At 37.2% G+C, this 26410-nt stretch overlaps 1 protein-coding gene across 5 annotated transcripts in view; it reads left to right on the forward strand.

The window, feature by feature from the left end:
• Positions 1 to 26410, forward strand: part of ETV1 (ETS variant transcription factor 1) — a 65160-nt gene that overhangs the window by 16987 nt on the left and 21763 nt on the right. For all 5 annotated transcript variants that reach the window (XM_042817511.1, XM_042817509.1, XM_042817510.1 and 2 more), the window contains 3 exons: positions 16260 to 16389; positions 17902 to 18090; positions 21733 to 21980. In XM_042817511.1, coding sequence (XP_042673445.1) covers positions 16260 to 16389; positions 17902 to 18090; positions 21733 to 21980 — 567 coding nt within the window. The remainder of the gene's footprint in view (positions 1 to 16259; positions 16390 to 17901; positions 18091 to 21732; positions 21981 to 26410) is intronic.

The following is a 26410-nucleotide window of genomic DNA, read 5'->3' on the forward strand; positions in this document are numbered from 1 at the left end:
TTTTTTTTTTTTTTTTTTTGACGACATCTGTGTGTGATACTTTTTCTGAATTCTTATCTCATTCCTAAGACTTAGTTAAGCTGTTTTCTGTCTGTATAAAGTCTCTATTTACATGTCAAGAAGGATAACCTGTGTTAACTTCCTCAGATAAGGTTTCCTATTGTTGCCAGTCCATTTTCATATACTGAGGAGGAGCCAGATATTGAACTGGCTGGCATCTGTGGCAAAGCTTTCAGATATTGTGGAACTGCAAGGACGTTGTGATCTGGGAGTAAAAATGAATAAAAGGTTCAGTTTGCTTGAAGTTAATAGCTGTTGAGGTGAAGATTGCTTGCTCAGTGTTTGGATGATTTCTTTGACAGACACAAGAGGAAGTAGGTAGGATTTGCTGATGTCTAAAGGATGTATCTGGCAGAGAAAACTTGGTATTGTCAACAGTACACTGATTTGTAATTTGACTTTGGTGCTACTGGTAATAAGCGGCGATTCCCTGCACCGAACCAGATTGTCTTGTGTCTTAATCGTGTTTTGTTATTTTAAAATAATTTGTATCTGTTCTTTTTTTTTTTTTTTTCCTTCCTTTTTTGCCCTAAAATATAGGTTACCTATTTAAAATTCTTGATAAACTCTAGCTTTTTATTTTTTATTATTGAATTTTTGTTCATCAAGGTTTACACTGTGCTTCATGTTCTTGATCAGTGTCCTTCCTGCTCTTTCATTTGGTATCTATATTATTTCCCTGACCATCACAGTCTTAGCACTGCCAGGTGGTAAATATTAATGTTAGACCACAGCCTGTTGACAATAAATGGGAAGGGCTGGCTGCAAAATCCCTTCTCCTTAATGTCTGATTAAATTTTAAGATAGGAAAAAAAATAGTTTTTAGTAGTAAATTTGTTGCTGATCTTTCAAGACCTTTATTCTTTCTCTTTTTTTTTTTTTTTTTTTTTTTTTTCTTTCTTTCCCTTTCCTCCAAAAGAGCTCTTTCAATGTAGATGCCAGGAGCCTTAAATTATTCAGGCATGTGCTTTTTAAATGCTCTGGCTTGCAATCTTTAAAAGCCTGTTAAAGAGAGATTCTTTACATAGGCTTCAGGTAGCTGTATTCTTCTGTCATTTTAACTAATGGCTTAGGATATTCCAAATGCAGTTTAAATGAGGAAAAGCTTTAATATTTATTTATGTGTTTGCAGCATGCAAAATCATGTGCAGCTTTTTCACACTATGAAGTGAAAAATGCTGTTTGTTTTCTTTCTCCCTGTGACTTAAATTTCAAAAATGAATTATACCATCTGAAAGAGCACTTTGTATCTGCTTCAGTACAACAAGAGCTGGTGAGCAATTGGCAAAGGGTAATTTTCACATATTTTGACATATTTTGAGGGGAAAAGTACACAACTAGAATGGAGTATAAAATACTAGAAAAAATGTAAGATGTGTGTATTGAAGTCAGAAGGAGATCTATTTGCTGGGTTTTGTTTTTGTTTGTGCTATAGAATAGTTTGATTTTGCAGCGTCTTGGAAGAAAAAAAAAGTGGACTGAAAAAACCGTCAACATTTTTTAACGTGATGATTCAGTACACTGGCATCTGGTAGTCATATCTTGGTAGTGCACAATGTCCTAGAAATCACAGTTGGTAGTGTTTTGGTTTTCTGTATGTGGCAAGTTGCACAAAGCCTATGTGCCTTCAGGATTTTTTTTTTTTTTTCTGTTCTTTTTTCTTTAGAGGCTGCTGGAATCACCTTTCCTTTAAGTATTTCTTCAAGTGAAGTACTGCAGAACACAGTCTGACAAACGTCCTGCAGAGTGATACTAGCTCTTCTTGGTGCTCAGCTGGTAGTGCTTTCTGCTGCAGCTGTGCTTTGTTTCTTGCCACTCGACTTTAAAACTACTTCCTTTCATAGGTCAGACGTTGTCAAATACACATACATTTATTTATTTGTTTAAGAGTATGCTCCGCTAAGAGATTCTTCTTAAAAGGCTGTGAGAGTTGCAGCGCTGTAAGTTTGCATGACCTTGGGCATGCTGCTTAACATCTCTGTTTTTCGGTTTGAAGTAGGTGCAGGAATGCATGTATCACTCTGCTGTGAGGTACACAGCTTTCTTAATTATCACTTATCTAGAGATCTCAAAAGCATTTCACAAAGAGAGTCCAACGCAATTGCTGTTGTAAGAGCTGGAGAAGTCAGACTGAGTTGATGTTGACCACCTTATTTCCCTTCACAGTTGCCTTAGATTGACCCACTTCTTTTATTGTGTCCCTGAGCACTTGCTTCCTTTATTTAAAGCAGGACAGAACCGTTATATTTATATTTATTTATAATAATATAAATCAACTGTTAATTTCCCTTTCTCTCTCTCTCTCTTTTTATTTTTTATTCAAAAGAAATTAGTAATTGGTGTATTTCAGAAAACTTTGTGGCTTGTTTTGTGGTTGGTTGCTGGGCATTAGCCCATGTTAACATGGATGTTTTGGGTTTTTTTTCTGCTACTTCTTCTAGAGGATTCTGCCATTGTTGTGACCTATTCCATAATCACAAGGTTTAATTCTTGAAAATGTTTTACTAAGACACAAATGGTGAACTCTAAGGCATTTAACTTGTTACCTTAATGGCAGAGAATTTGTGGACAATTGTTTGTCTTAGTTTTAATAACTAGTTTCTGTTTATTTGCTTTTATGCCTGTATTTTTGTGCTATATTTCCAGTGTTGAATGAGCAAAAATTTAAGTTATCCTGAATCATACTGGTAGCACTGAGTCCGAAATTATGCAGTATTCCTCAATAGCACTGAGGAACAAATGACAGGACAGCATTGAGCCTGTGGCTTTTGCATCTTGAAGCTTTCAAAGCTGAAGCTATTCGTTTCAGAGTTCTCTGCATGCTGTGATGGGAATTTTATTGTGAAAGGTACCACAGGCATCCCAACAGTGATAGTGCAACCATGTTATTTAGATGTGGCTGAACTGCACTGGGTCACATGTGAACCTGGTGATCCTGGTGCTGTCGTATTGAGGAGCCCAAGCAACTGTATGGGGCTGTTATTGTGGGATTTTTATTGCTCAGCGTATCCCTAGCTTTCCACTTGTGTGTCCCTGCCAGACCAAGCTGACTTAGTGCTTTTTCCTGAGAGCCCCATCTTCATTTGCTGTTTTGTTGCAGATTAAAGGCTTAGGTTGCATGTGGAGGTTATCTGCTAATGAATAAACTTCAGTCATCCTGTCCTGTGATAAATCTATCTCTTAGATCAAAGATGAAGCATGTAGACCTTTTTTCTTTCAAATGGTAATTTCTTAAGGCTGTCAGATCACTTCCTGAGGTCTGTTTACATAAAAACAAAAAGCATTACACATATTTTATTCAAAATGTTGAATTTTCAGTTTTGAAAAAACTTTCCATTTCCTCTCTAAGGAAGCTTCCCCTACTTCCCTCCCCATAAGGACTCTGTGAAGATCCCGTCTGTGGAAATAGAGGCAGGTTTGATGCTGTAACTTGTAGTCCTGGCATTATTTTCTTAACATAACAGTTATTTCTGTTTTAAAACAGATGTTTAGTTAATTTCATCAGGAGCATGTATATGTATTAGAGCATCTGTTAATCTCCAGTTATATTAAACTAAGTATGCAGAAATTTTTTTCTACTGCATTTTCACAGAGAAATCAAAACCAAACAAGGCAGATTGTAGGGTCTTTGTGATTAATACAAAATAGTCACCCTCCTTAAGCTGTTTTTAATGCAGTATTTTTGCAAAACGGTTTTTGTATTGCAAGAGCAGCCTAAATAATGATTTGAAAATCCACAATCTCTGGGATGGTGTAAAATAAAGAAGTAGTCTGAAAGTGGAATCCACTTCTTTTTTATGTGTTTCCTTTGGTAAAATGTTTTTACAGTCTGTGTCATTTTTTTGTCTTGCTATCTCAGCAACTGAAGACAGAAGTCTCTCCCACAAACTGCCATAAAGTTTTCACAGGCTATAGCAGGAAAAAAGGGAGGAGAGAGTGACAGCTTCAAAACATCAATTAAGCACTGGAGATGCACGTGGTGCATTTATAGCATGTAGTAACAATTTTCTAGCTTCTGCAAACAGGAAAATATACCCCTCGGTTTAGGTTCTGTGTCCTTTTGTTGTGGTCCTATGAACGTTAGTGCTGAGATGTACTTGGGAGGAACCATTTATAAGTTGATATGTATAAATAATGATATTTGTTGTACTCAGCTTACTAATAGACAAGCTTTCTGAGTTGTAGAACTGCTCAATGTTTTTTTTTTCCTAGAAATAAGCTAAAAGTCGTATAAACTTGTGAATGGAAAACGTGTTCCTTTTTAAAGGCATGTGCTCCAATCTTTTTCCTGAGAAGGATTCTTTTACTTACTCTCCTTGATCTTGTTTTTGATACATTTCTCTTCTCTGTTACTGGATTACAGCTTGACCTTGATTTGAGGTGAAGAGAAAAGTGAACTGTCTTGGTAAAGAATATGTTTATTCTTATGTGTCTATTTGTTCTGTAAGCTGAGGATTATGCATGTTAGGAAAGAGTGAATCATTAGCAAATTTATTTCTGGTTGTCTTTATTTATTTATTTATTTATTTATTTACTTTTCCCTGTGGCTGTTTATGAACTTATTCAGCAAATGTGGTTGCCAGTAAGTTAATGTAGTGAAATATTTTTTAGCAGTGACATTTACTGCCAAGTCCTGCAGTCAGTGAATAGGAAGGTTACTGACTGGCCAGGTTGTTGTCTTCAAATTTATATGTTATGAGTAGTCACTGAGGACATTTGACAATTTACATGTGCAGAAAAAATTCCTAGTCTTATTAATTGGATCCTCTTTGCTCAAATGTTGTTTCTTTGTTGTTTCTAATGTATACCTTCAAAAAATAAGTTGTTTATTTTTTTTTGTCTTACTTGAATATCTTCATGTTAAAACTGTGCAATATTTTCTTATTAACCCATCTGTAAAGAGAATTTTACATGACCAAAGCACCAATATAAATGGAGACAAAAGAGACTGTTAAAAATATTGCAAATGTTCAGTAAAGACCAAACGTTTCAAATATTTGGGAGTAGAATTTATGAACTAGATTTATACAATGTGAATACTCTGCATCTGTGTATGTTCTGTAAATAAGAAATATACATGCCATGTAATTTTCAGTCTTGCTGATTGCATGAATGTATAAAACAGTCATACAACATCAGGAAAAATGGGCTTCTGAAAAAATATATAGAGTATACAGTGGTTCTTATTTCTCTGTTGTGATTCCCCTATACAGTAAGGATGCTTTAAGGAGTGGCAAAAGCCTTAAGCATCTGTGCTGAGAATCAAAGCCGTATTGCAGGTGGTCAAAATTCCACCAGCTTACAAAAGAGCACTTTGCTCTTTCATCTTTCAATATCGAGTGACTTGAAGTCCTGACTTTATGTTCCCAGAGGTAACCACTTTTGTCAATGGCTTCTTTGTTTCCCTGTTGAACTACTGATAAAAACTTGTGAGCTGAGTATTATTGTTGACTCATTTCAATGGCCGGCAGCTTTTCCAGTGTGAATTTGGTAGTGAACTTTTAAAAAGATTTAGGTTATTGATCATTAGAGCTGCCTTACTGATGAGCATTCTTGAAAATTTAGCATCCCAGTGTGAAGGACACAGATGCATTTGGAGTGGTGACAGTTTTGTTCTTCCATCAAAGTAAAACAAAAATCTCATTAGCTACCCTGAGTTAGTGTGTACTTCTTTTATGAATGTATACATGTTCTTACTGATAAAGGCAGACACATTCAAAGTAATTTTCTTGAAATGCAATTTGTTCCTTATAATGCCTATCACTGAGAGTTGCTAAAATAAAAACAAGTCATGAATAATCTTCTAAATCAGTTGTTTTGCTTATGCTAGAGAGCTATCTGTGAAGTCTGTTAGCTTTTCTTGCTTTCGTGTACTGTTCAGTAGCTAACTGACAGATAAGAATGATTATCATTAAAAATAATCTATTATTATGATGCTCATTTATTATGAGGATATTCCTATTTTACAAGGAAAGAAACTGATGCACTGGTTAGCAATATCTGAAATTAGACTTGTATGACTGAGATACCTTCAAACTAGAATCAACCTTCTAATGCCTGAAGTCGTTTAGGTCACGAACAAGTGTCAGAGACAGGTATTAAATCCAGTTTCTTTTGAAGTCCAGCTGCAGGTACAAGGCCAGCTGTCTTGTCATAGGTAGTTTTCTTCATACTTCTGTGTCTGCACATCCTTTTAAAATCCAGACCTGAAAACCCTAAATTGCTAATTTACCTGAAGTGGAAATTGTATGTGTGTAAAATGCTGGGATATTATCTCACTTGGATATTTTAGTAATGGAAGTTACGTAGTACTTAGCCATTACCTCTTACAATTTAAATTAAGTTTTGGAAATTGCTGCAAATGGAAATCCTGTCCTCAGAAAAGCACACAGACCCTGATTTAGTGGCCAGCTTTCTTCCCATTTAACTTTATTGATAATTCCCAGGTAGGAATACAATTTAAGTTTTCTCCCAGGCCATTAAGACTTTCAAGGAGGATTCGCTTCCCCTTGCACCCTGCCTGGGAGCCCTTGGAGCCATACACATTATAAGTAAATGCAGAAATAAATGCTCTGATCTCCCAGGACTGTAACACCACAAACTAATGCAGGTGAATAGCAACCATGTTGCTCTGTGGGGTCCAGTATAGGGGATTAAAAATTTCTTTTTTTTTTTTTTTTTCCTTTTTCCCCCCCTCATATTTATCTCATGCTGCCCACAGGTTTTACACCAATTGCTACAGATTCCAGCTGGTTTACTTTTTATGAGGTTACTGCTTCCTTCTTCAGGGAGCCCTAAGCCTCTGTTTATTTTGGGGGCAGGCAATCTCTTCCTCCTGCCTCACCTACTCTTCTCAAACATCAAAGCTAGCCAGTTTGCTCCTCCTAACTTAATCCTCCCTCTTTCCCTCCCACCAACGTTCTGCAAATTTCCTTATATTATTCTCAGAGTTATTCAGTGTCTGGTATTTATCAGCAAGTTAACTTTTGCCCTGGAGGTCTGGGCGGGAACCCTCAGCCCCTCAGGCAGTGCTTTCCCTTGGGCAGCCTCAATGGAGCCTCATGGAGTCAAGGTCTGAAAGGAAAGGAGAGCACCGCATGGAGGGGACTGTGTGAAGCAGTGCTCATGACAGACTTCTGTGAGGCCCTGCATTTGGAGGCTGAGAAACTGTGTCTGGTAAATGCACCTCTCACTGAAAAACAAAACAAAACAAACAAACAAAAAGAAAAACAACAGCAAGCCCACTTTCTGGACAGTTCTTAACCAGAAGCTGAAATCTTCTGGGGCTGGAGGAAGAGAGGGGGTCAGCTGGCCAAAATCTTGTCAAATCAGCCCTTTGCTTGGGGGTAGAGGAGTACAGACATCTTCTGATTCCATAAGGCAGTTCAGTCAGTTAGCAGCTGCCCTAACCAAGTGTCAGTTTAGGCATAAAGACCTAATAGTGTCCTAGCAATGTGTTCCCCTGCAGCCTATTAAAAAGTTCGCCTTGTAATTGCTCTTAGGGTTTGGGTAATAACTTAACTTTGTACTGATATTTTCTGAAAGCCTCTTTCCCCCTCTTTCCTGCTTTCTCTAGCCAGGTGGGTGGGCTTTTTATTTTTTTATAAGCAGAATGTATTTGCAGCTTCAATTTTCAACCTACATGGTCCTCTTAAATGAGAAGCCAAGTGGCTACAAATATCCAAATTATCTCAGTGGTGCCTTAGGTACTGCCAGAATCAGAAAGCTGCAGGGGTACCCTCAGTAACTGATGAATATTTCAGAAATTGTAACTGCACAGACAAGCAAATGAGGGATATTTTGTGTGTAAAATGGGGATTTATAACATTGAAACAGTTATTAAGCTATACAGGTACAGCCTCTAATATTGCGCCCTCTCGCCACCCTGGTTAGGAGCCCTCCACCTTCAAGAAAGCTGCATCCATTGCAGTCATGTAGGATCCTAGGTTAGCTACCTATAAATAGCTAAGCTAGCAAAAATTTTCCGGAGTCCTCACAGACTCTGAGACACAGACGCAGTGCTTTTTAAAAACCATGTTTCAGTTAAAGAATGGCTTTTATTTGCAGTTCTGGAGAAGGTTCTGACAGAATTTCTTGCCTGAGAAGAGGCAGGAACGTCATATTTAGGAGTCAAATAAGCTGTGCTGTAGAGAAGTAGCATATATCTACCATATCATTATAATCTGACTGATCACTTTTCCCCATGTACAAGTGTTCTAATGTAAATCTATTCTAGTGATGCAACGTTTGCCACAACTTTGATGTGTGGTAGGTACAACAAATCTCTGTTCTCTGATTCAGCCTTCTCTTAGGTCTCACATGTTATTCTCAAAGGCTTTATATTCATGTCAGATCATAATAAAGATAGGGAATAATTATGGTTGATACATAGAATTAACACTATCTAGAGATGAGCAATTCAATGAATTTAAATTTATTTTCATGAAGACTTGTTTCTTATCTTTTAGTCCTTAATCTAGACTGCTTTGTGGTTTGATTAAAAAAAAAAAAGTTATTATTGCAAACGGGACTTGTTAACATGGGTGCATTACTGCAGACTTTAAGGTCTAGAATTACACAGTATCAGTTGTAGGAAAATGTGTGTTTATTTTCCATCTTGAAACTACAGTATTAAGCAGGAATTAATTCCTGTTTTCAATACAGTTCATCTTCACTTTTTCCTATTTCAATTTCAGAATCAATATTTTTTTTCTTCTCACACTGTCATCTTAGAATGCCTAGATTTTGAGAGCAAAATTCTACGATTTTGGACTGTCTTTTATTCTTCAATTTTGTCATCACTCTCCACCTCCTGATGATGTTATACTATTACATAGCATTCTTGTAATGCAGTATTCAAGTAGATGGTTAATTGATATGCACACTGTTGTATGCTTTAGACTGGAAGAGAAAATAAGCAATTTGCTTCTTTTTGCAGAATGAGTTCTGTTATTAAAGTGCATTTATAGTTGCGTATTTTCCAGTAAAGGTGACAGATTACTTCAAAGCTGGTATTTTCTTTTTGTTAAACAAGGTTCTCAAATAGATCCATCTTGCCCACGTATTCTATTCTTGCCAGTTGGCTTTGAAAGCTGGTGATTGGGCTCATCGTTCAGAACTGGCTTCCAAAAAATGAGGTCCCATGCTGTTTCTATCTATTGAGCTGGTAGGGGCTGGAAGGATCTGATCTGAAGCCAAGGCAAAGACTGAATTGATAGAATCATATCTAATAGGTTTGCCAAGTACTGCCCAGTTGGGAAGTTCCACTTTCTGGGAAAGATTACCAAGACAAGGGGTGGCAGAGCATCCATAGTGATACCAGCTATCCTCAGATTTCCTTTCCAGGACTCCCATGTAGGAAAGGGCTATTTTTTATGTTAAGTGTATTTTCACACATTTGCTTCCTGTTTCTCTCTTCTGCATGTTGCTTACCTATTTTCTCCTTAGTTACAAATATGTACGTAAAGAGGGAAAATCTTAATGCTTTTTACTGCAACATTTTGCTTGTTTTGACTGTACTTAATGTATCTCTGCAGAAGCATCCATGCACACTCAGTATGCTTGCTTCTGTTTGACTCTCTTTGATCACACACACAGACACCCAAACATGCATGTGTGCTCTTACTCAGGTGAGCGGTTACTACTCAGTGGGACAAATTCTCTGTTTTCCATACTTTCTTTTTTTTACCTACATCATTAAGATTGTAAGTAATGTCACATCAAGATCATATATTTCTTTAAAAAATAAATTGCTTAGGGGTACATTTCTTCTCTCTCCTGGCATCTTTTGTTTGTGACATCCTGGCAGCTCAAGTCTCTCATCTAAGTTCCTTGAAGTCTATCTCTTGTCTAAGTTCCTTTTTTTTACAAGCTGTTCTGAAATCACAGTGATAATACACATCTGTGTGTCAGATATCCAGTTTGTCACCAACTTCTTCCAGTATAGGGCAGAGAGTGGGACCTAAATGAAATCCAGTTGACTGCAACTCAGCTAAGATCTGATAGTGGTGACTTTGATAGATCAGATGGTGGAGAACTTGGTGGAGTCTATGTAGATGTAATCTGTTCAGTTACTTTTGAAATAGCCTTGCTTGTCTTTGCAGCTTGTCTTTGTCAGAAACAAAAGGTTTTTTTTACCATTGTCTGGCCAAGAGATTGCATATGATGAAAGCAATTGCAGATCTTGCCTTGATCCGTGATTGCAGTCACTTGTCTTCAACCACTGCAGTCATTTATATGTGCAGGCTTTCACTGAAAATCACCGGGTGCTGTTTAACGGGAAAGACTCAGTTACCACCCTTAACTGTCTTTCTCTCCTCTGACCTCTCCTCACCTGTCACTTCCTCAGTGTGGTGTTTTTATTTAAGTTCTTGTTCCTATGCTGGGCTGAATGCTGCATTCAGCTGTAGCAGCAGAAACCTCCAGAGTATGAAGGAGTGGTCAGCTTTACCTGTTTCAGCTAATTCCTCCCATGCATCCTGAAGATTACCAGTAACACTTTTCATCTTAGTATATAGTGGAAATAAATGGAGATAACGCTTTGTTTTGGCATCCTTTTGTCTTTCGTCTGATGCCTATTAAATGTTTGTTGAAATTTGGAGTGTATCTTTTTGCAAAAGTGTGTAGCTCAAATCAAAATCCTTTAGAAATAAAGACCCAATAAATAACCTCTGGAGTGCAGAATGCAGTTGTTTCATAGGTTAAATGCATATTTTTGAAACCTCCCTAGAAAGTATATATAAATTCTGACATTCCCACCTGGGAACCATGCAGGAAGTACTTAGTTTTTTAATTCATTGCACTGAATGTGCAAATACCTATACTGAATGCACAGTTTAAATAGTAAGTTACTATTACAGAGTTAGGGAATTTCAGGTTTCAGATGAGACCGCAATGTTGTGGTTGTCAATATTAGGAGACATTTAAATAAATAAATAAGAGCATCTAGGGTCGTTACTATTAGGTGAGAAATAACTAGCTTTTTACCCTCCTGGATGAACAGTTCCAGATTTTCTGTCTTTTTTTTTTTTCTTTATGAAAATGCTTACCTGTTGTACTTAAAACATAAATAATTTCTCTGAATCATCAGGTGAGTGCTGCTCAGTTATACTGAGCAAAGAAAATTGCAAAAACACGTATTAGGGTCCCTGTCCTTAAGTGTATTTCAGTTTGCATTTTGATAGCAGTTTAGAAATGTTATCGCCTGTTTTGTCACAAACATAATTCACATCTTTCTTCAGGCACTGTAAACAAGAGAAATGGTTTAATGGCTCCATAAAAGGCACTCTGTGCTGATAGCTGAGATTAGACCCTTTAGTAATGGATTTTTGTGTGCTGGGGGAAGGGGAAGGCTTGGCAGAAGTAAATGTACTGGAAAAGAATCTCTGAGAGACTGATGTATCTGGAGTGCCTGCTGCATTTCTGCGTGTGTTGGGAGGTGGATTTAAAGTGTGACAGTATAGGCTTTATCAGTACAAGGGCCTGCTCTTCTTGTTTTTTGAATTTTACTGAGTACTAACTTGAGTTACCCTGGTTAGTTCAGCACCTGGAGTTGTGGTGGTATTAACTCAGAAATTTTTCCACATCTTCTCTCTTTTTGTCTTGCTGTTATAAAAATCCCCTCTATTCAAACCTGTTCATGAAATCTCTCTGTATTTACGTTGCATATTAACAGTTTTGTCTCAGTCAATCATAAAAATGAATCAGTTTATTTGCAAAGTTGGGTTTAGAGAGTGGTGTGAGGCCATAAATTTGAAAAGCAAATCAAAAACGCACAGCAGAAATGTTCAAGGCATTATGACTTCCAGTGACCTCTTTGTTGCATCCTTTTCTCTGCAGCTATGCAAAGTTCTCAAACTTAATGCAGATGAATGTAGTATTACTTCCAGGGTCATTTAATTTAACTAAGAACCAATTTTGCTGTTGATCTTATATAATAAATTATCCTGGAATTGTTGATAATAAGACATTTTTATCTTTTTTTGGTCTGTGGAATCAAGACCTGCTGTTTGCCAGCATCATAGAATTACCGGTATTATTTAATGCCTTTAAAAAATATGTTTAAATCAGTTCTTCACAAAGCAAAATCCAATTTTATATTGCATTCTAATAGGAACCTGAAGTTTGAAAATTTTAAAATATCTTTTTTTTTTTTTTTTTACTCAAAGGAAAAATGCCTTGCAATTTCATCTGAAATATGTATTGTTTCTTCATCTTGAATAATCATTTTTTGAATAGAAAAGATTATGAAATCTTGGCTTTAATATTTGATGTAGTGCATTTCTTAGGCTTTCTCAAAAGAAGAGCTCAGTTCTGTCTGTAAAGAGATGGTACAGTTCCTGTTTGCTAGCCTAGGAAGCATGCAAAGTCTCCTCTAAGACAAATAGATTCCTTCTTTTAATTTCAGAGTTGTTAATAATAGTATTCTCCTTGTAGGTTTTAAACTGGGTGTTATGAGCAAAGTGTTTGTTACTTGTCAGCAGCAATCCCCAGTCAAAGGAGTGTGGCACTTGAAAACAAGGGGTATCTGCATGTTCTGTGCGAGTTCGTTACATGGTGACACTGTCACTGTTTTGTGTAAAACCTAAGTATGTAAAAAACATCTAAAAAACTCAGCTAATATAAGACTATATGTTCTGTATTAGATATAACATGCAAGCTCTCTAAATATGCAGATCTAGATAGATAAACCTATACACGGCGAATATGCTATGTGTATTATAACATGATCAGTTGGCTACAGATGGTAGCAGTCCTGCTTGCCTTATGTCTGCACATTGGCTTCAGAGACAGGGTCTGTGCTTTGAGCCTGTTATGGTCCTGACACACCTGACTTTCCAGTGCTTGAGATGATGTGTTGAAGCTGGCCATCTAAATACCGGTTGTAAGGTTCTTTGCTTATCAAGTTGGGAAGTAGTTATCTGTAAGTAATCACTTGGGATGAAATCCTGGCCCTTGGTCACTTCTTAAAAAGGTTGTTTTAAAGTAGAGTACCTGTTAACTGTAATAGGGTTGAGACTGTGTTCTGGGGTTAAACAAAATGAATTTACCATCAAGAATGAAGTAGTGAGGAGCTGGTTGTTTGAAATGGCAATTTTTTAATTTGGATGTGTTGGTAGCTGGGTGTGCTGTGCTAAAATTAGCAACCTTGCTCTTATCAGAAGAAAACTGATAGAAAAAAGTCATATGAAATACAGTTTAGCAAAGCCGTGTACGTTTAAAAACTGTTATAATCGGCAGCCTGTGAAATGAGTGCCGTACTAAAATGAAGAGCAGTGGATGAAGGTGGCAGTGATGATGTGAGGACCTGTTTTGAATGCTTGAAATTTTACTATTGGAATAAGTCTGTCATCTTCAGCCACACTTCAGATGTGGTTTTAAAGGTCAAGAGGCATTTGAGAATGCCCTCCCAAAGCGAACCAAGTGTTTTTCCTTTCTTCCTCTAAAAGTGTACACTTAAAAGTTACAGATAAAGCTTAGCATGGTGACTGTGTCAGGAGACTGCCTGAAGAAGGCTTTAAATTTTACAGCTACATTATCTTTCTGGCCATAGTTAAGATAAAGATCTAATATAAAATCACTTTGAACTGTAATGCTTTCCTTAAATAAAATGAAGGCGTTCACCTACTTGATTTGATACACTTTACCCTGGCTTATAAAGCTGGGAGGAAGGTGAGGTAAACTTTAATTAAAACTACAGCACAGATGCCTCCTAGCACCGTGCCCTGTACCTTGCTAGGACTGTACAGTAAGCAAAATAAAAATGTACCTCGCAGCCGAGGCAGCAGGCTGGAGCCGTGTTCAGTGAAAGTAATTTAATTAGTGTTGATCATGACTCCAGATGATGGTGATTTGATAAGGAATAATTTAGTACTTAACAGCCTTTTACATGCACCAACTCCATGTGGGAAGGTAAAGCAAATTGCACAAAATGAATGTGCTGCTTTCACTTGTGCCTGTGCCAGTGAGCTGGAAAACTGCCTGTTAGCAGACGTTCAGGCTCTCAGCGCTGTGATGAAATACCCAGCCAGTTCTCCGTGCAGGGCTGTGGTGTGGGAGTCTCTGTACTCCCGTTATTTAAAAATAAATAAGGGAAGTAATTTTTCATAACAGATTAACTTTGAGGAAGTAGCAATGTTAAAATAAAAAAAAATAAAAATAAAAAGTCGAGCAGAGTGTGGCCTTGGTGCAAACATGTGATACTGGCTTTAGAGAAGAGTCTTGTTAGGGTTGTGGTTTAATTCTGTGATCCAAGTTGGGGAGCTTGCCGACCTCTGTGTCAGAGTCATCATTCTGGAGATAGAGCTTCCATCCCACACTGAAACATGCAGCACTGCAGTGCTGTCTGACCAAGGCACGTGAGGATAGCCAGCAGTGAAAGTTCACTCATGAAAACCTGAAGCAAACAGCTGGGGGTCAGCCTGATTTCTGATAAGAGTGGAAAGCTGACCATGGGCTGCAGGTTGCTTTATTATTAAATTTCAAAACCTTTATTCAATGTTTTGTTTTACTGCGGGTTCATGTAATTTTATTCAGAAAGATTTCTTACTGTGATATTCACTACTTTTTACCTCTGTAAGTTACTGTGCTGTATTTCTTGCTTGCGTTACTCTCTTCTTTTACTGCACAGTCTTTCCATGAGGAATGACTGCTGTTCACCAAATATGATAACTGAGTAGAGGTCTTAGAGACAATTCTTGTGAGTTTTGTGAATATATGTGTGAAAATAATAAGGCAACATCTTTCACACTGTCTCAGCTTAGAGCTAATACTATGAGCTGTCATATTAGCAGGTAGAAGAGAACTTGTTTGGGAAAGAGTTCTTTGAATGTTGCCCAGTTGCAGGAAGACCAGTGGTGAGAATCAGAAATCAATGTCTAACACACTTGTAAATCAGGTTTTATTGGTACTGTTGTTTACTTGTAGTGTTTCATTTACCAGTCAAATATGTCCATGTTTGTGCCCATGCAGTGGTAAAAAATAGTCTGTAACCAATTGTCTTTCCTAAGGTCAGGTATAGGGGAAGGGACAAAATACCACCTAACAGTACGTAACAGGAACTTAATTTTGCAGTGAAGATTCTCTAATGGGATGCTGCATGTAAGTGGCTTCCTCCAGAGATACAAATGCTTTTGTCAGGCTGCAGTGCGATGTCTGAACTATGGTGTTTCCGTGACAAAACCACCACAAATCAGTCATAAGAGTTACTCTCCAAACTCTAGACTGCTTAGAGTCCAAAAATTGATTTGAAATCTCATTTTATTTAAAATTTGAAGGGCATGTTTTCACACTGTTAAATATCTGTCGTTAGTCCTTTGTCCTTCTAGCCACTTAATTTAGATTTGCCTGTGTTAGGTGAACTTTGAATTTTCTTCTGCTTTAATTTTAGTTAATGTTGGCTATGAATAAGGAAAGTTGGTTGGCTTAAACTAATCTGCTGGTTAACCTTATCTTTACCTTTGTCCTTTTCCTTAATCCAAACCAACTTGTGCTTCTCTTTGATGATGCATTTCTGTCATATCCCTCTCTTCTTTTTGCTATATATAAAAAAAGCATAATTTTTTCTCCGTTTCTTTCTATATCCCATTTCATGTTGAATTTGGTGAGGCGAGAATTTCGAGAAAAATTACTGAAGGCATTTCTTGTGTATTTTCTCAGCTATTGCTTATAACTAAAGAAATATAATGACCCAGTTTCTTAAGTTTCACTACAAATTTGCATGTATTCTGTGGGACAAAAAGATAATGGATCATATACTTTAGGCTATTATATGATAAATGTATTTTTGAAAAATTGGTGTGGCACTCATTGAAGTGAACTGCTATTGCATTTATAGATAAAAGCTATCTCACAAATATTACTTAGAAACATTTGGTTCCTGGGAAGTATTTTGCCTCTGACAACATTTACAGTAGCTAAGCCAAATATATGTGGGCTGTTATTTTCCTACTAATGAGATGGGATCCTGGCCATCATTCTATTAAACAATAAAAGTGGTAATAGTCAATGCAAAGGATCTCTGGTGTGTATTTTTCAGTTGATACCCAAAGAAATGCTTGAAATGTTTATTTCCTATATTGTTTTTAGTATTGCAATGGTTTAATTAATCATGTGTTTAATTAACAGTGTCTAGTTTACTTGAGAAAGCTCATTGTTAATATTGTACTTGGTTTTTAATTACATTTTCTTTCTCTTTCCAGTGGCTTTTCATGGTCTCCCTGTGAAAATCAAGAAGGAACCCCATAGCCCATGTTCAGAACTTGGCTCTGCTTGCAGTCAAGAGCAACCATTCAAGTTCAGTTATGGGGAAAAGTGCCTGTACAATGTCAGGTAAAACAATCAGGAGTATGTCTACAGTGAGAACTGCTGGTTTAAATGAGGACTGACTAAAGAGTAATAAAGCCATAATAGAGATCTTATAAAAGTTACCTCTTCAGCAGATAACAGACTGATGAGATAATGCTCTTAGCTGATGAACATCGATGGTGTTGTTTACAGTTTTATGAAACACATAACTGTTTTAAAGCAGTGTTTTTCATCAAAATGCATATTCTCCATTCCTTCTCCATGGGAGATAGCCAGAATTTTAAAACCTATGGTGCAAGCATGAAATGGAAGGAGTGTCTGGTTTTTTGTGAGTTGTGTTGAAAATACTTTCAAGATGCACTACACACATTAGGAAAGAGAGTAAACTCTGTGTAACAAACTGGCAGATCTGAACAGCACCTTAGATATTTGACATGTTTTGAAATGACATATGCCTACATTCAAGGATGACTGCAATTTGAAATAGTATTTCATTAGAATCTGCATCTTTGCTATCTTTTCAAAAGAAAATTGTCAGTTTTTATAAGGGTAAACAGTAAAAGCTTTAATTATTCTGAGGGGCTTGATGTGACTGCATTCTTTATTGATTTTCTTTTGGCTTGCACTTACATGTCACTCCTACCTTCAGTGTCAACAGCAAAGGGTTTCTTATTGACAATTCAGTCTATTTATATCTTTAAATTTGCTGGTGAGTTCTTGTTCACATTAATGTACTACCAAAACTGAGAGCACTTAAATCATTTGCATTAACTTTTTTTATGTGGAAGAAAAGAAAAAAACAGACTGGCACCTTTACCAGTCAGACAGGATTGGTTTTGATTACAAAAATCAAACCTGTGTGTTAATGGATCTAATGGATGCTGGGGGACCTGACATAGGAAAGTGTGCAAGTTCATGCTTACTGTCTGCTTCACATCTGTGTTTTTACTGTTTGGAAACAGGAATGATCAAAGTGTGCTGATGCCCTTTTCTCATTTGGGACACCTTTGTATTTGCAGGACTTGAACATTATTTTTGAGAGAGAGGGAAAAAAAAAACTGTCAGGGGAGGCTGCTGACATCCTATGTGGGTAGCAAAGCCAGCATAGCATTGTTTTTCTGGGTCAGATCCCTTCCCTCTAGCTGCATTCATTGTTTCACTGTCTCACTTTGTGATTTGTACAAGTTATAAAAAGAGTTTTGACAGGCACTGCCAGCTCTTCATGCTCTAGTCCAGGTGCTTTTACATCTGTGTATTTTGTGTATCCCTTGTTAGAATGTCACTGTAAGACTGAATCCTTTAAAAATACATTTCTAGGTTCCAGAGAAGAAAATGCTATGTTGAGCCACTTACCTCCAAAGTGATTTTTTTTTCTGTGCTCTTTTCAGTGTAGAGAGTTTCTCTTCCCTAAACTGCTTAATAAAGTATCTGTAATAGAAAACCTGAATGTGATGCTTTTTTCTCTCTCTCTTAATGTGCTTCATGTGTTTGCTGAGAAAAAAAACCTGACCATCCTTCCTCTTGCTTTACTGATAGTGCCTATGATCAGAAGCCACAAGTGGGAATGAGGCCCTCCAACCCACCAACGCCATCCAGCACTCCTGTGTCACCACTGCACCATGCCTCCCCAAACTCAGCTCAGACTCCTAAACCTGACCGGGTTTTCCCTGCTCATCTCCCTCCTTCCCAATCCATTCAAGACAACAGCTTCCCTATGGACCACAGGTAAAATGCAAAACACATACAGGACCTGTCAAGAAGGCATTTCAGTGATGGCTACACGTCTCTAATAAAGGGCAGCACTGGCTTCAAGCCAGCAAAGTTCAGAATGTCAGAAATACGTGTGTTGTGTAAAAAAGTGGCACTCTGCTTGATGGACTTCAGTAGAAGTCGATCTTGGCACTGACAGTTTTAATAAGCTGGTTCTACTGCCTTGTGAGGGCAATTCACTTGAGGCTAGTAAGCCCCATGAGGTGATGAAGTCACTAGCAGACATGATCCTGGCTATAAGTATCTTGCATCCTCCTAAGAAATGTACCTACAAAGAGATAAGTGGCTGTATTACGATGTTAGTGCTTGAGAATATTCTTTGGAAGGGTGGATCATTTTTCCAACTGCTTTTGAAATATAGCATTTCAAACAAACTAAGATGCCAACATAAACTGCGCTTAAATAACATTAGTCTGAGTAAAAGCCACAAGAGTTGGAGTCTAGAATTAAAGCTTAAACTGTCCTTAAGTCACCCTGTTTTGTTTTGATGTTAGAAATCCCTAGACAACTGACTGTCTTTCTTAGCTCTGTTTTGCAACAAATACGCTCAGTGAATTTCCCTTATTTTTTGAGACCAGACACTTGTTTGTGGAATTCTATTCATTCTAACCATTGTAACAAGAACCTGTGTTTGCTGAATTGTGCAGTTTCTCAGAGCATTTTGCTTTTCAGCTATATATAGATATATAAGTTCAGCAACTTGTCTTAGTGCTTACAGTTTAACAAATTGTTAATGAATTGTTAAACTGTACCTGAAAAGAAAATCACAGATTTTGGGAGCATGCTTCTGCTCTAATAAGGGCTATTATCTCCAGGGATTTGTGCAGATCACTTCTGAAGGAGGTTGCTATGGTTTATATTGCTATTTTGTGCCCTACTAGGATAGTATTAAATATCACCAAGATTCCTATGAGCATGTCTAGCTCATTGGAGCTAGACATTGTCTAGCTTATTGAAGGAGCACTGAATTGGGCCCTTCAACTGCACTGTGTAGTTTCCCCCCCCCCCCCCCCCTGCACTGCTGTCTAACCAAGTTGACCTCTGGTGAAGCTAGGCTGCAATTCTGATTGTAAGAGTGTGGTTAAATGTGTTTCTCTGTACACACACAAGTCATTGTGTATTGTCATAAGACTAAAATCCCCCAAAGACAAGTGGATTTTGTGTAAGAGAGTATTTTACAGGTTGGTTTTTTTTTTAATTATTATTTAATTATTATTTTAGAGCCATTTGTGAAGAGAATACTGAAGCTCCATGTCAGCCTGAATTTGAATGATTATGGAGGTTTATCTTTCTGTGACTGTAATAATTACTCTATGTAAGCTTTGTAAGCTTTATGGGTTCCTTACACTTTTTTTTTTCCTGTGTCTTTGAAGTTCATTTTCTTTGGGAAATTTTGCACTTGTGCTTCCCTTCGTGATGTGATAAAATATCACATTTTTGTGAATATCAAATTACCTGGGGTAAAAATCTCCTTTTTCAACCTTTATAAAGAAAAGTACAATTATAGTGGAAGATGTTTTTCCCCCATTTTCTTCTTTACTTCGAATCTTCTCATTTGATGTTGTTTGAAACAAATGTACACTTCATATTTTTGTGCAATTCAAATCTTCCTGATTTACAAGATGGTAGCTGTAATGAGTGCATTCAGAAAATATCATTTAAACAAATGGTCTACCTATATACATTTGTATATAAATCTGTAACTCCAAGTATATTGGAGTTACTGCAACGTGCATTGGTGGTATAAGATAGAATCAGTATCTAGAAGATACAGCCCATACATCTTCATACTGGGCATGAATATATGAGAGATAAGTGGTCCTAACAAGTACCAACAGGAATCAAATCCACTTGTGTAAACAAATGACTTGATTCCATACAAAGCTTCCAGTACAACAAGTATTATTAACTTCCTTTGAGGCTTTGTGAGTGAGTCTGTTTCTTATTTTAACTTCAAGTTGCAATTTTCTGATTCACTCCTTGACAGTTCTTAATGATAATTTCTGCTTCTTTTTTTGGCTAATGAAAAAAGGAAAAGAGGGAAATGAATACATTGCCAGTCAGCCTGTTTCATAATACATTTGAGTTTCTAAGTTTATTTTCTGCAGGTGTAGGTGGAATTGCAGAAACCAATGGTACAGTGTAATATTCTTTGTACTGCAGAATAGAATATTTACAGCAACATTAAAAAATTAATTTTATCTCTAGTTCTACATTGTAATCATTTCTATCCCTGTAGCTCCCACAGTATTTGTAATTAAGCTATGATGGTAAATATTTCTCGGGCTAAGTTTGCAGGAGTATTTTGACAGATGTTAGGGTTTCAATTATTTCAAAAACATGTACTGCATATAAGATGATTTTCAAGGACTGTGTTACTTATGCAATCAAAACCCTGCATTCTTCTTCACTTGCTCCGTTTTGTCCAAGACAATGTCTGCTTTTGCTGGCATGAGCCAAACTCAGTTCCACTGCGGAGTACAAGAAGCTGAAGAATGACTAGTTCTTCATTTTTGGTGCGACAATGCTAGACTTGCAGAGAAAGGCGCTTTTTAAAAAAGAGGAATAGTGAGTGGTTAGTTGGGGTAGTAAGCACTTTGTTGCAAGAACATTGTTGCACCTGCTGTGGATTAGAAAAGGCATAGTTCTGGCGGTGATAGTTACCCCCAGTCTGGTAATCTGTAGATCGCACAAGACTGTGGGGTTTGTCAGAGCAGGGTGGGAAAATAGCATCCTTGTATTCTGTAGGCTTCTGAACCTGCAGATGTCCAAGTAATTACATTCAAAACTTCTAGTTTTATGAAGAGAGAAACAAATGCAAGTTCATGAGTAGTGATGCATGGAAATGAGGTTGATTTATAACTGAATGCTCAGATTTTATGTGTACTGAATAACATTTTGGAGTAGTGAATGACAACATGGCCTGTGTGGACTTCTTCCTTCATGTAGAAATGATCATGGGAAGAAGTTGGTGCAGGATGAAAATTCTTATGCTTTATTTCTCTTAGCAAAAGTCTGTACCCTATCCTTTTTCTGGAGTGCTTAAATTCCCTTCTGAAATGCAGTGCCACCTTTGCAGGTAGACCTTTGTCCCCAAGGGAACAGAACTGTATACTTTTACTTGGGCATGATTCCAGGAATTGAGACAAGCAATATTCTTTGCTTACAATGATTGTGTTTGTTGTAGTGGTCAGAATGGTTTCTATGTAACAGAACTGCAAGAGTAAATTAGAGTACAAGCAATATGCTATTCATGCTCATGAAAGAACAGAGAAATCCATGTTACTGTTGTAGTATAACTTTTTGCTGTTTGGACTCCTCTGTTGAGAGACGTTGAAGGCAAGGAATATGGTGTTGGGGGCAGGTATTAGAGTTGGTATTAATAGGTGGGGGGTTTATTTCTTTGTTTCTTGCTGTTCTGCAGCACTGCCATGATCATAATCCTGGTGGGGAGTGTTTAGCATTATCATAAACAAAATGTTTGCTACTGAGAAAGTGATAAAGCCATTCCCTCCTGCTAACCATAATCCGTGAAGATCTTTGTGAAATGGAATGTAGCTTAAGTCCTTTACACGACCTCTCTAACTTGTGTCCTAGATTTCGCCGCCAGCTCTCTGAACCTTGCAATTCTTTTCCACCTTTGCCTGCAATGCCAAGGGAAGGACGTCCAATATATCAGCGGCAGATGTCTGAGCCTAACATCCCCTTCCCACCTCAAGGTTTTAAGCAGGAGTATCACGATCCAGTTTATGAACACAACACTATGGTTGGCAGTGCAGCCAGTCAAAATTTCCCCCCTCCTCTGATGATTAAACAGGAACCTAGAGATTTTGCATATGATTCAGGTAGGTGAGACTCTCTTTATTTCTGCATAGTAAAGTAATAAATGAGTCCAAGGTAGTGTTATTGATGTTTTGATCATATTAATTGAAACTTGCTCCTTTGACTTTAAATGTCTCAAAGTAATTTATGTCCAGTGAGCCTTACAAAATCATAAGACTGCCACATATAGCACCATGTTCTTGTGCCACTGTTTCCTTGTCTTGGTCTGTAGAGGATTTCACTTCCTAGAACTCTCTGTCCAGACAATGTACATATTAAAGAAGCCAGAGAAGAAAAAACTGTGGGTGTAGAACTGGGCTTTGCTTAAACAGGGTCTTGCTCTGTACTGTCTCATCTCTGACCTCTAAATTTGTGTGTTCCATTTTACGAGCTCTTTTATTTGCCTGCCAGAAGCAGAGGACTCTTTCTCCTCTTGCTTGCACTACCTTAAATCAGAAGTAACTCCACTGAGGTGGGGTTTATACAGCTATAAAACCAATGAGGGAGAAGAATCAGGCAAATTGGTGTCAGCTTCTCAGTTTGTGCATACTCCTGTGTTTTGTAGAGGCAGATAATCTGTGATACCAGATTGCTGATGTAGAGAATACACTATTGCTATTAATAATGTTTATTATTATTGTGCTTTTAGGGCAACCGAAATGGAGCCCTTACTGCTCTACAGATAGCATGAAATAGAGGAGATGGTGGCCCATTTTGAGTAGCTTCTGGTCAGAAAAGATAAAAATGTGAATCAAAGGAAAATTATTATTAATGTTAGATTCTTTTGCCACAATTTAAATATTTATAGTGTATTTAGGAAAGGAGAAAGAAAAGGAAGGAAAAATAGAGGCTAGTGTTGAGTTCCAGGTAAAGAGGAGAGGGAAGCTGTAGGGTAGCATGGAGGTTATGCTTAGATTAGAACAGCATGGAGCAGAATGGATGAGGTAAATGGGGTAAGCATCAACTTGGTAAGTACCGTGGTGTGAAAATGCAATCAAAACACATATTTCAGCTCCTTGATCACTGTCATTATCTTTCTTCATGTATGCTAAACTGTTGAAGGGGGGGGACTTCAACAAGTCCTTATGGTGCTCCTAGGGCAAGGTATGTTGCTTTTACCAGGCATTCTGCATTGGAGCAGGGAGAATGGATGACCCTTCATTGACTTCTGTCTAACTCTCTTCTGGTTAACTCCTGTGCTTTCCTCCTGGTTTGATCTCTGGCTAGATGCTTTTGCAGTTTTGTTTCCAGCAGCTGCATGGCTGCTGAGTTGTGGTCTCCTTTGAAAGTTTAATCCGTGACAAACTGTCTTGCAAATTGATAAAGTAGAAAATTTGTTTTTATTGTTTTTTTTTTCTATGCTATCTTAACATTACCTATTTAATAGAATATTTCGTGGCGACATTGGTGTAATGTGCCTGTTTTAGGATCGATCTCCATGTTCAAACAGGTGATTTTGGAAAGTAGAGCTGCTTTTGCCTTTCTTATTCTTCACAAACAAAAAAACAATCCTTAGATAAATTTGCATGAGGCATATACAAGAAGGACTAAGAACTTCTGAACAGAAGTATGACAATATGAAAATAGGTTTAGATTGTATGACTGAGATCTTGAACTAAACCTGTTCACTGACGAAGGTTCTGAGATAATGTGGTTCTGGCAGTCTTGTATCTTTAGTCATAGAGAAGAGCAGGGGAGAGACTGTCTGCAAAGTTAATGTGGCTGGGGATAATAAATAGGGGACTGCAGCTTCAGGCACTGCCAGTCCCCTGCAACCTTCACAAGCACCGTTATTCATCCTTCTAAATTAAAGGGTGAAAAAAGGCCCTTTTGTAAGCAGGCTTCATATTTGACTGGGAAGTGGGATTGCCTTATTGCATGCTATTACTTTGAGCCTGGGTTGTCTGCTAGCATCTGCCTTTCCTTGGAACATTCTTTATGGCAAAAAAGCAATTTTGGTTCTGAAAAGATGTGCATAGTTGTGTCCAATCCTATCATACTTTTTTTTTTTTTTTGGTGCCAAGAAGAACATTTCACTTTTTAGTAATGACATTTAAGCAAAATTGTTGTTTCTTTTGCGGATGAATAATTAGTTTTTAAAAATGTAATAGCTGTGTAACCAGTGGTCATGAAAAATTAATCTGTTGGTATCAGGAAGTACTTTTATTGGCCTCAGAATCACTGCATTTAAGTTGACACATCTGTACACTCCATAAATTGCAGTCAACAACTGTGGTCTGTTGATATTTTGTCTTGTTACCATCTGTTCTCTAGAAGCCATCATTTTCCATCCTTGCTGAAAGTACATTAAATAAGCCCTTAGGAAACATAATGTATTTGTCACTGAATCATTGATTTCATTTTTTCGCCTATGGATGTTCAGGGAAGGAGGAATGCCAGAGAGTTTTTTTGTTTTTGTTTTTTTTTTTTTTTTTGCATGCTATTTTATCGCAGCTCGGATAAGAATATAGAAACATATTTAAAAAGTTCATTGTAATACACTAAGATGTTCCTTTTGGGATGTTTTTGAAAGGGCCTCATAAAAGTTCATTGCTTTTGTGCACTATACTTTTATACTTTGTGGGAGGCTGGTGAATGAAAAGCATTATTATGGAATGATTATAACTCTATTAAAACATGACATTAATTATGACATGGGAAATGGCAGATCAATTAGTTGTAATTGTAATTGCAGGTATGCAATTTCTACTGCAGAATGTTTGAGATAATGGAAAAAGAAAAATGTCAACAAAGTAGAAGTCTTCCTTATCTATCCACACTTCTAGAAGTCAGAGTGCATCATACACATTCAGTCAGGAATTTTCTGCTACTAATTTTTTTTTGTAAAGAACTTGTAGGATTTTGGGATTTTATGTCATTAATGTTTGTTTACAAGAATTAATAATGTTCATTCTGGTACTGTTAGCACTACTACAATTCAGTTCATATATTCAGTTATTTAACTGAAAAGGCCAAACTTGAGGTGCTCCATCTATTCTGAGCTTTATTTTGAAGTAGGACCCTTGCAGGTTTAATCCTTCCTATTTTAATTAGTGTATTTCCAAATATACTGTGTTATTACACCATCCATGTAGATTAATATTAAAAATGTTTTGCAGTGAAATCTGAAATTGCAGGTTAAATTCTCGCATTATGTTTTACCTGATTGAATTAGTTATTTTGTTTGGAATGTTCTTTTCTGCCTATGTCTTTGACTTGGAAATTTGTCACCTGTAGCGTTAGCCAGAGATAAGTGGAGGAGTTACTGCTTCCATATAGTTATTACTGATTGCTAAAAATTATCTGTTGATAGAGAGGCGTGCTAGAGGCATTGATAGGGCTATTCTTGCATCTCAGGGTAGTCTCACAATTAATACATCAGAAATGACTCTTGAAAATTAGGATTCTAACCCTGTTGCTTTGAAAGTTTTCTTCTGAGTTGCGTTACTTATGTAACGAATTGTCAAGATACAATTACGAGGCTCTCTGTATTGCTCGTCCCTCAAATTTGTGAGGCCTCAGGAGAGATGGATACCTTTGGCACTCAAGAATGGGTAAGAGAGATGAAGAAGAGATGGAGACTGAGACACACTGGTTATACACCTACTTATTTTGGGTGACCAGCTATGACTGGAAAATTCTTAAAGAACATTATGTATTACATTAAGCTCAAGGCTTAGCTTCAAGTGACTTCCTTTGAATTTCTGGGTGAAGTAGTACAGGAACATCAGACAAAGCATCACAAAAGTAAGGCAACAACTACTTTGGCAAACTTTGGTGGTGGAATAGCCTTCGTTAGGTCCTAAAATTGGCCATTCCACTGTAATAATCTTAAGGTCATCTTTTCCTTTCTTGAAACGTTCTACCTCATTAATGGCAGAACTTCTAGCCTCTAACAAATGAAGCAGAGGCTCCACCTGCAATCTGTTCACTGCACTGCTCTCCCTCCCCCAAAAAGTCTTGATTTGCTCAGTCAAGAGGCAAGAGTCCTGAGTCAAAAGGCTATATTCATTAGCAACAAAGCAGTTGCATCAAAGTTGCCCAGGAAGTTGTAATTATGACACTTCTTAACCACTAAAGTTTCCTCATATAGGTGCAGGATGTTGTTAGCATTCTACCATCCATGTTTTAAATATATATTTACCTAATGACTGGGAACAGAATAAAAAGCAAGAGTCCTTTCAAATACCTGATGTGGTGCTCTTTGAAAAGCAAATAAATGCAAATTAACTTGGAAAAAGAAAAGATCCCGAGTAGCACAGTCTTCCCTAGAGATCAGCTGACATCTCTTGAAATGTAGGAGTTGCAAGAACAGAATTAGAGAATGTGTTGATTTAAAATTTCAAGGCAAAAATAGATTTTAAATGTGTTTCTTGGAAGTATATCTGTTCGCAGATTTTTTCTTTACAACAGCTGGATATTATATTGTACATCTTGGAGATACACTTAGACA

The sequence above is a fragment of the Centrocercus urophasianus genome, unplaced genomic scaffold (assembly GCF_019232065.1).
Source record: "Centrocercus urophasianus isolate 14NV4802_14NV808 unplaced genomic scaffold, USGS_Curo_1.0 seq_16, whole genome shotgun sequence".
Taxonomy (NCBI): Eukaryota; Metazoa; Chordata; class Aves; order Galliformes; family Phasianidae; genus Centrocercus; species Centrocercus urophasianus.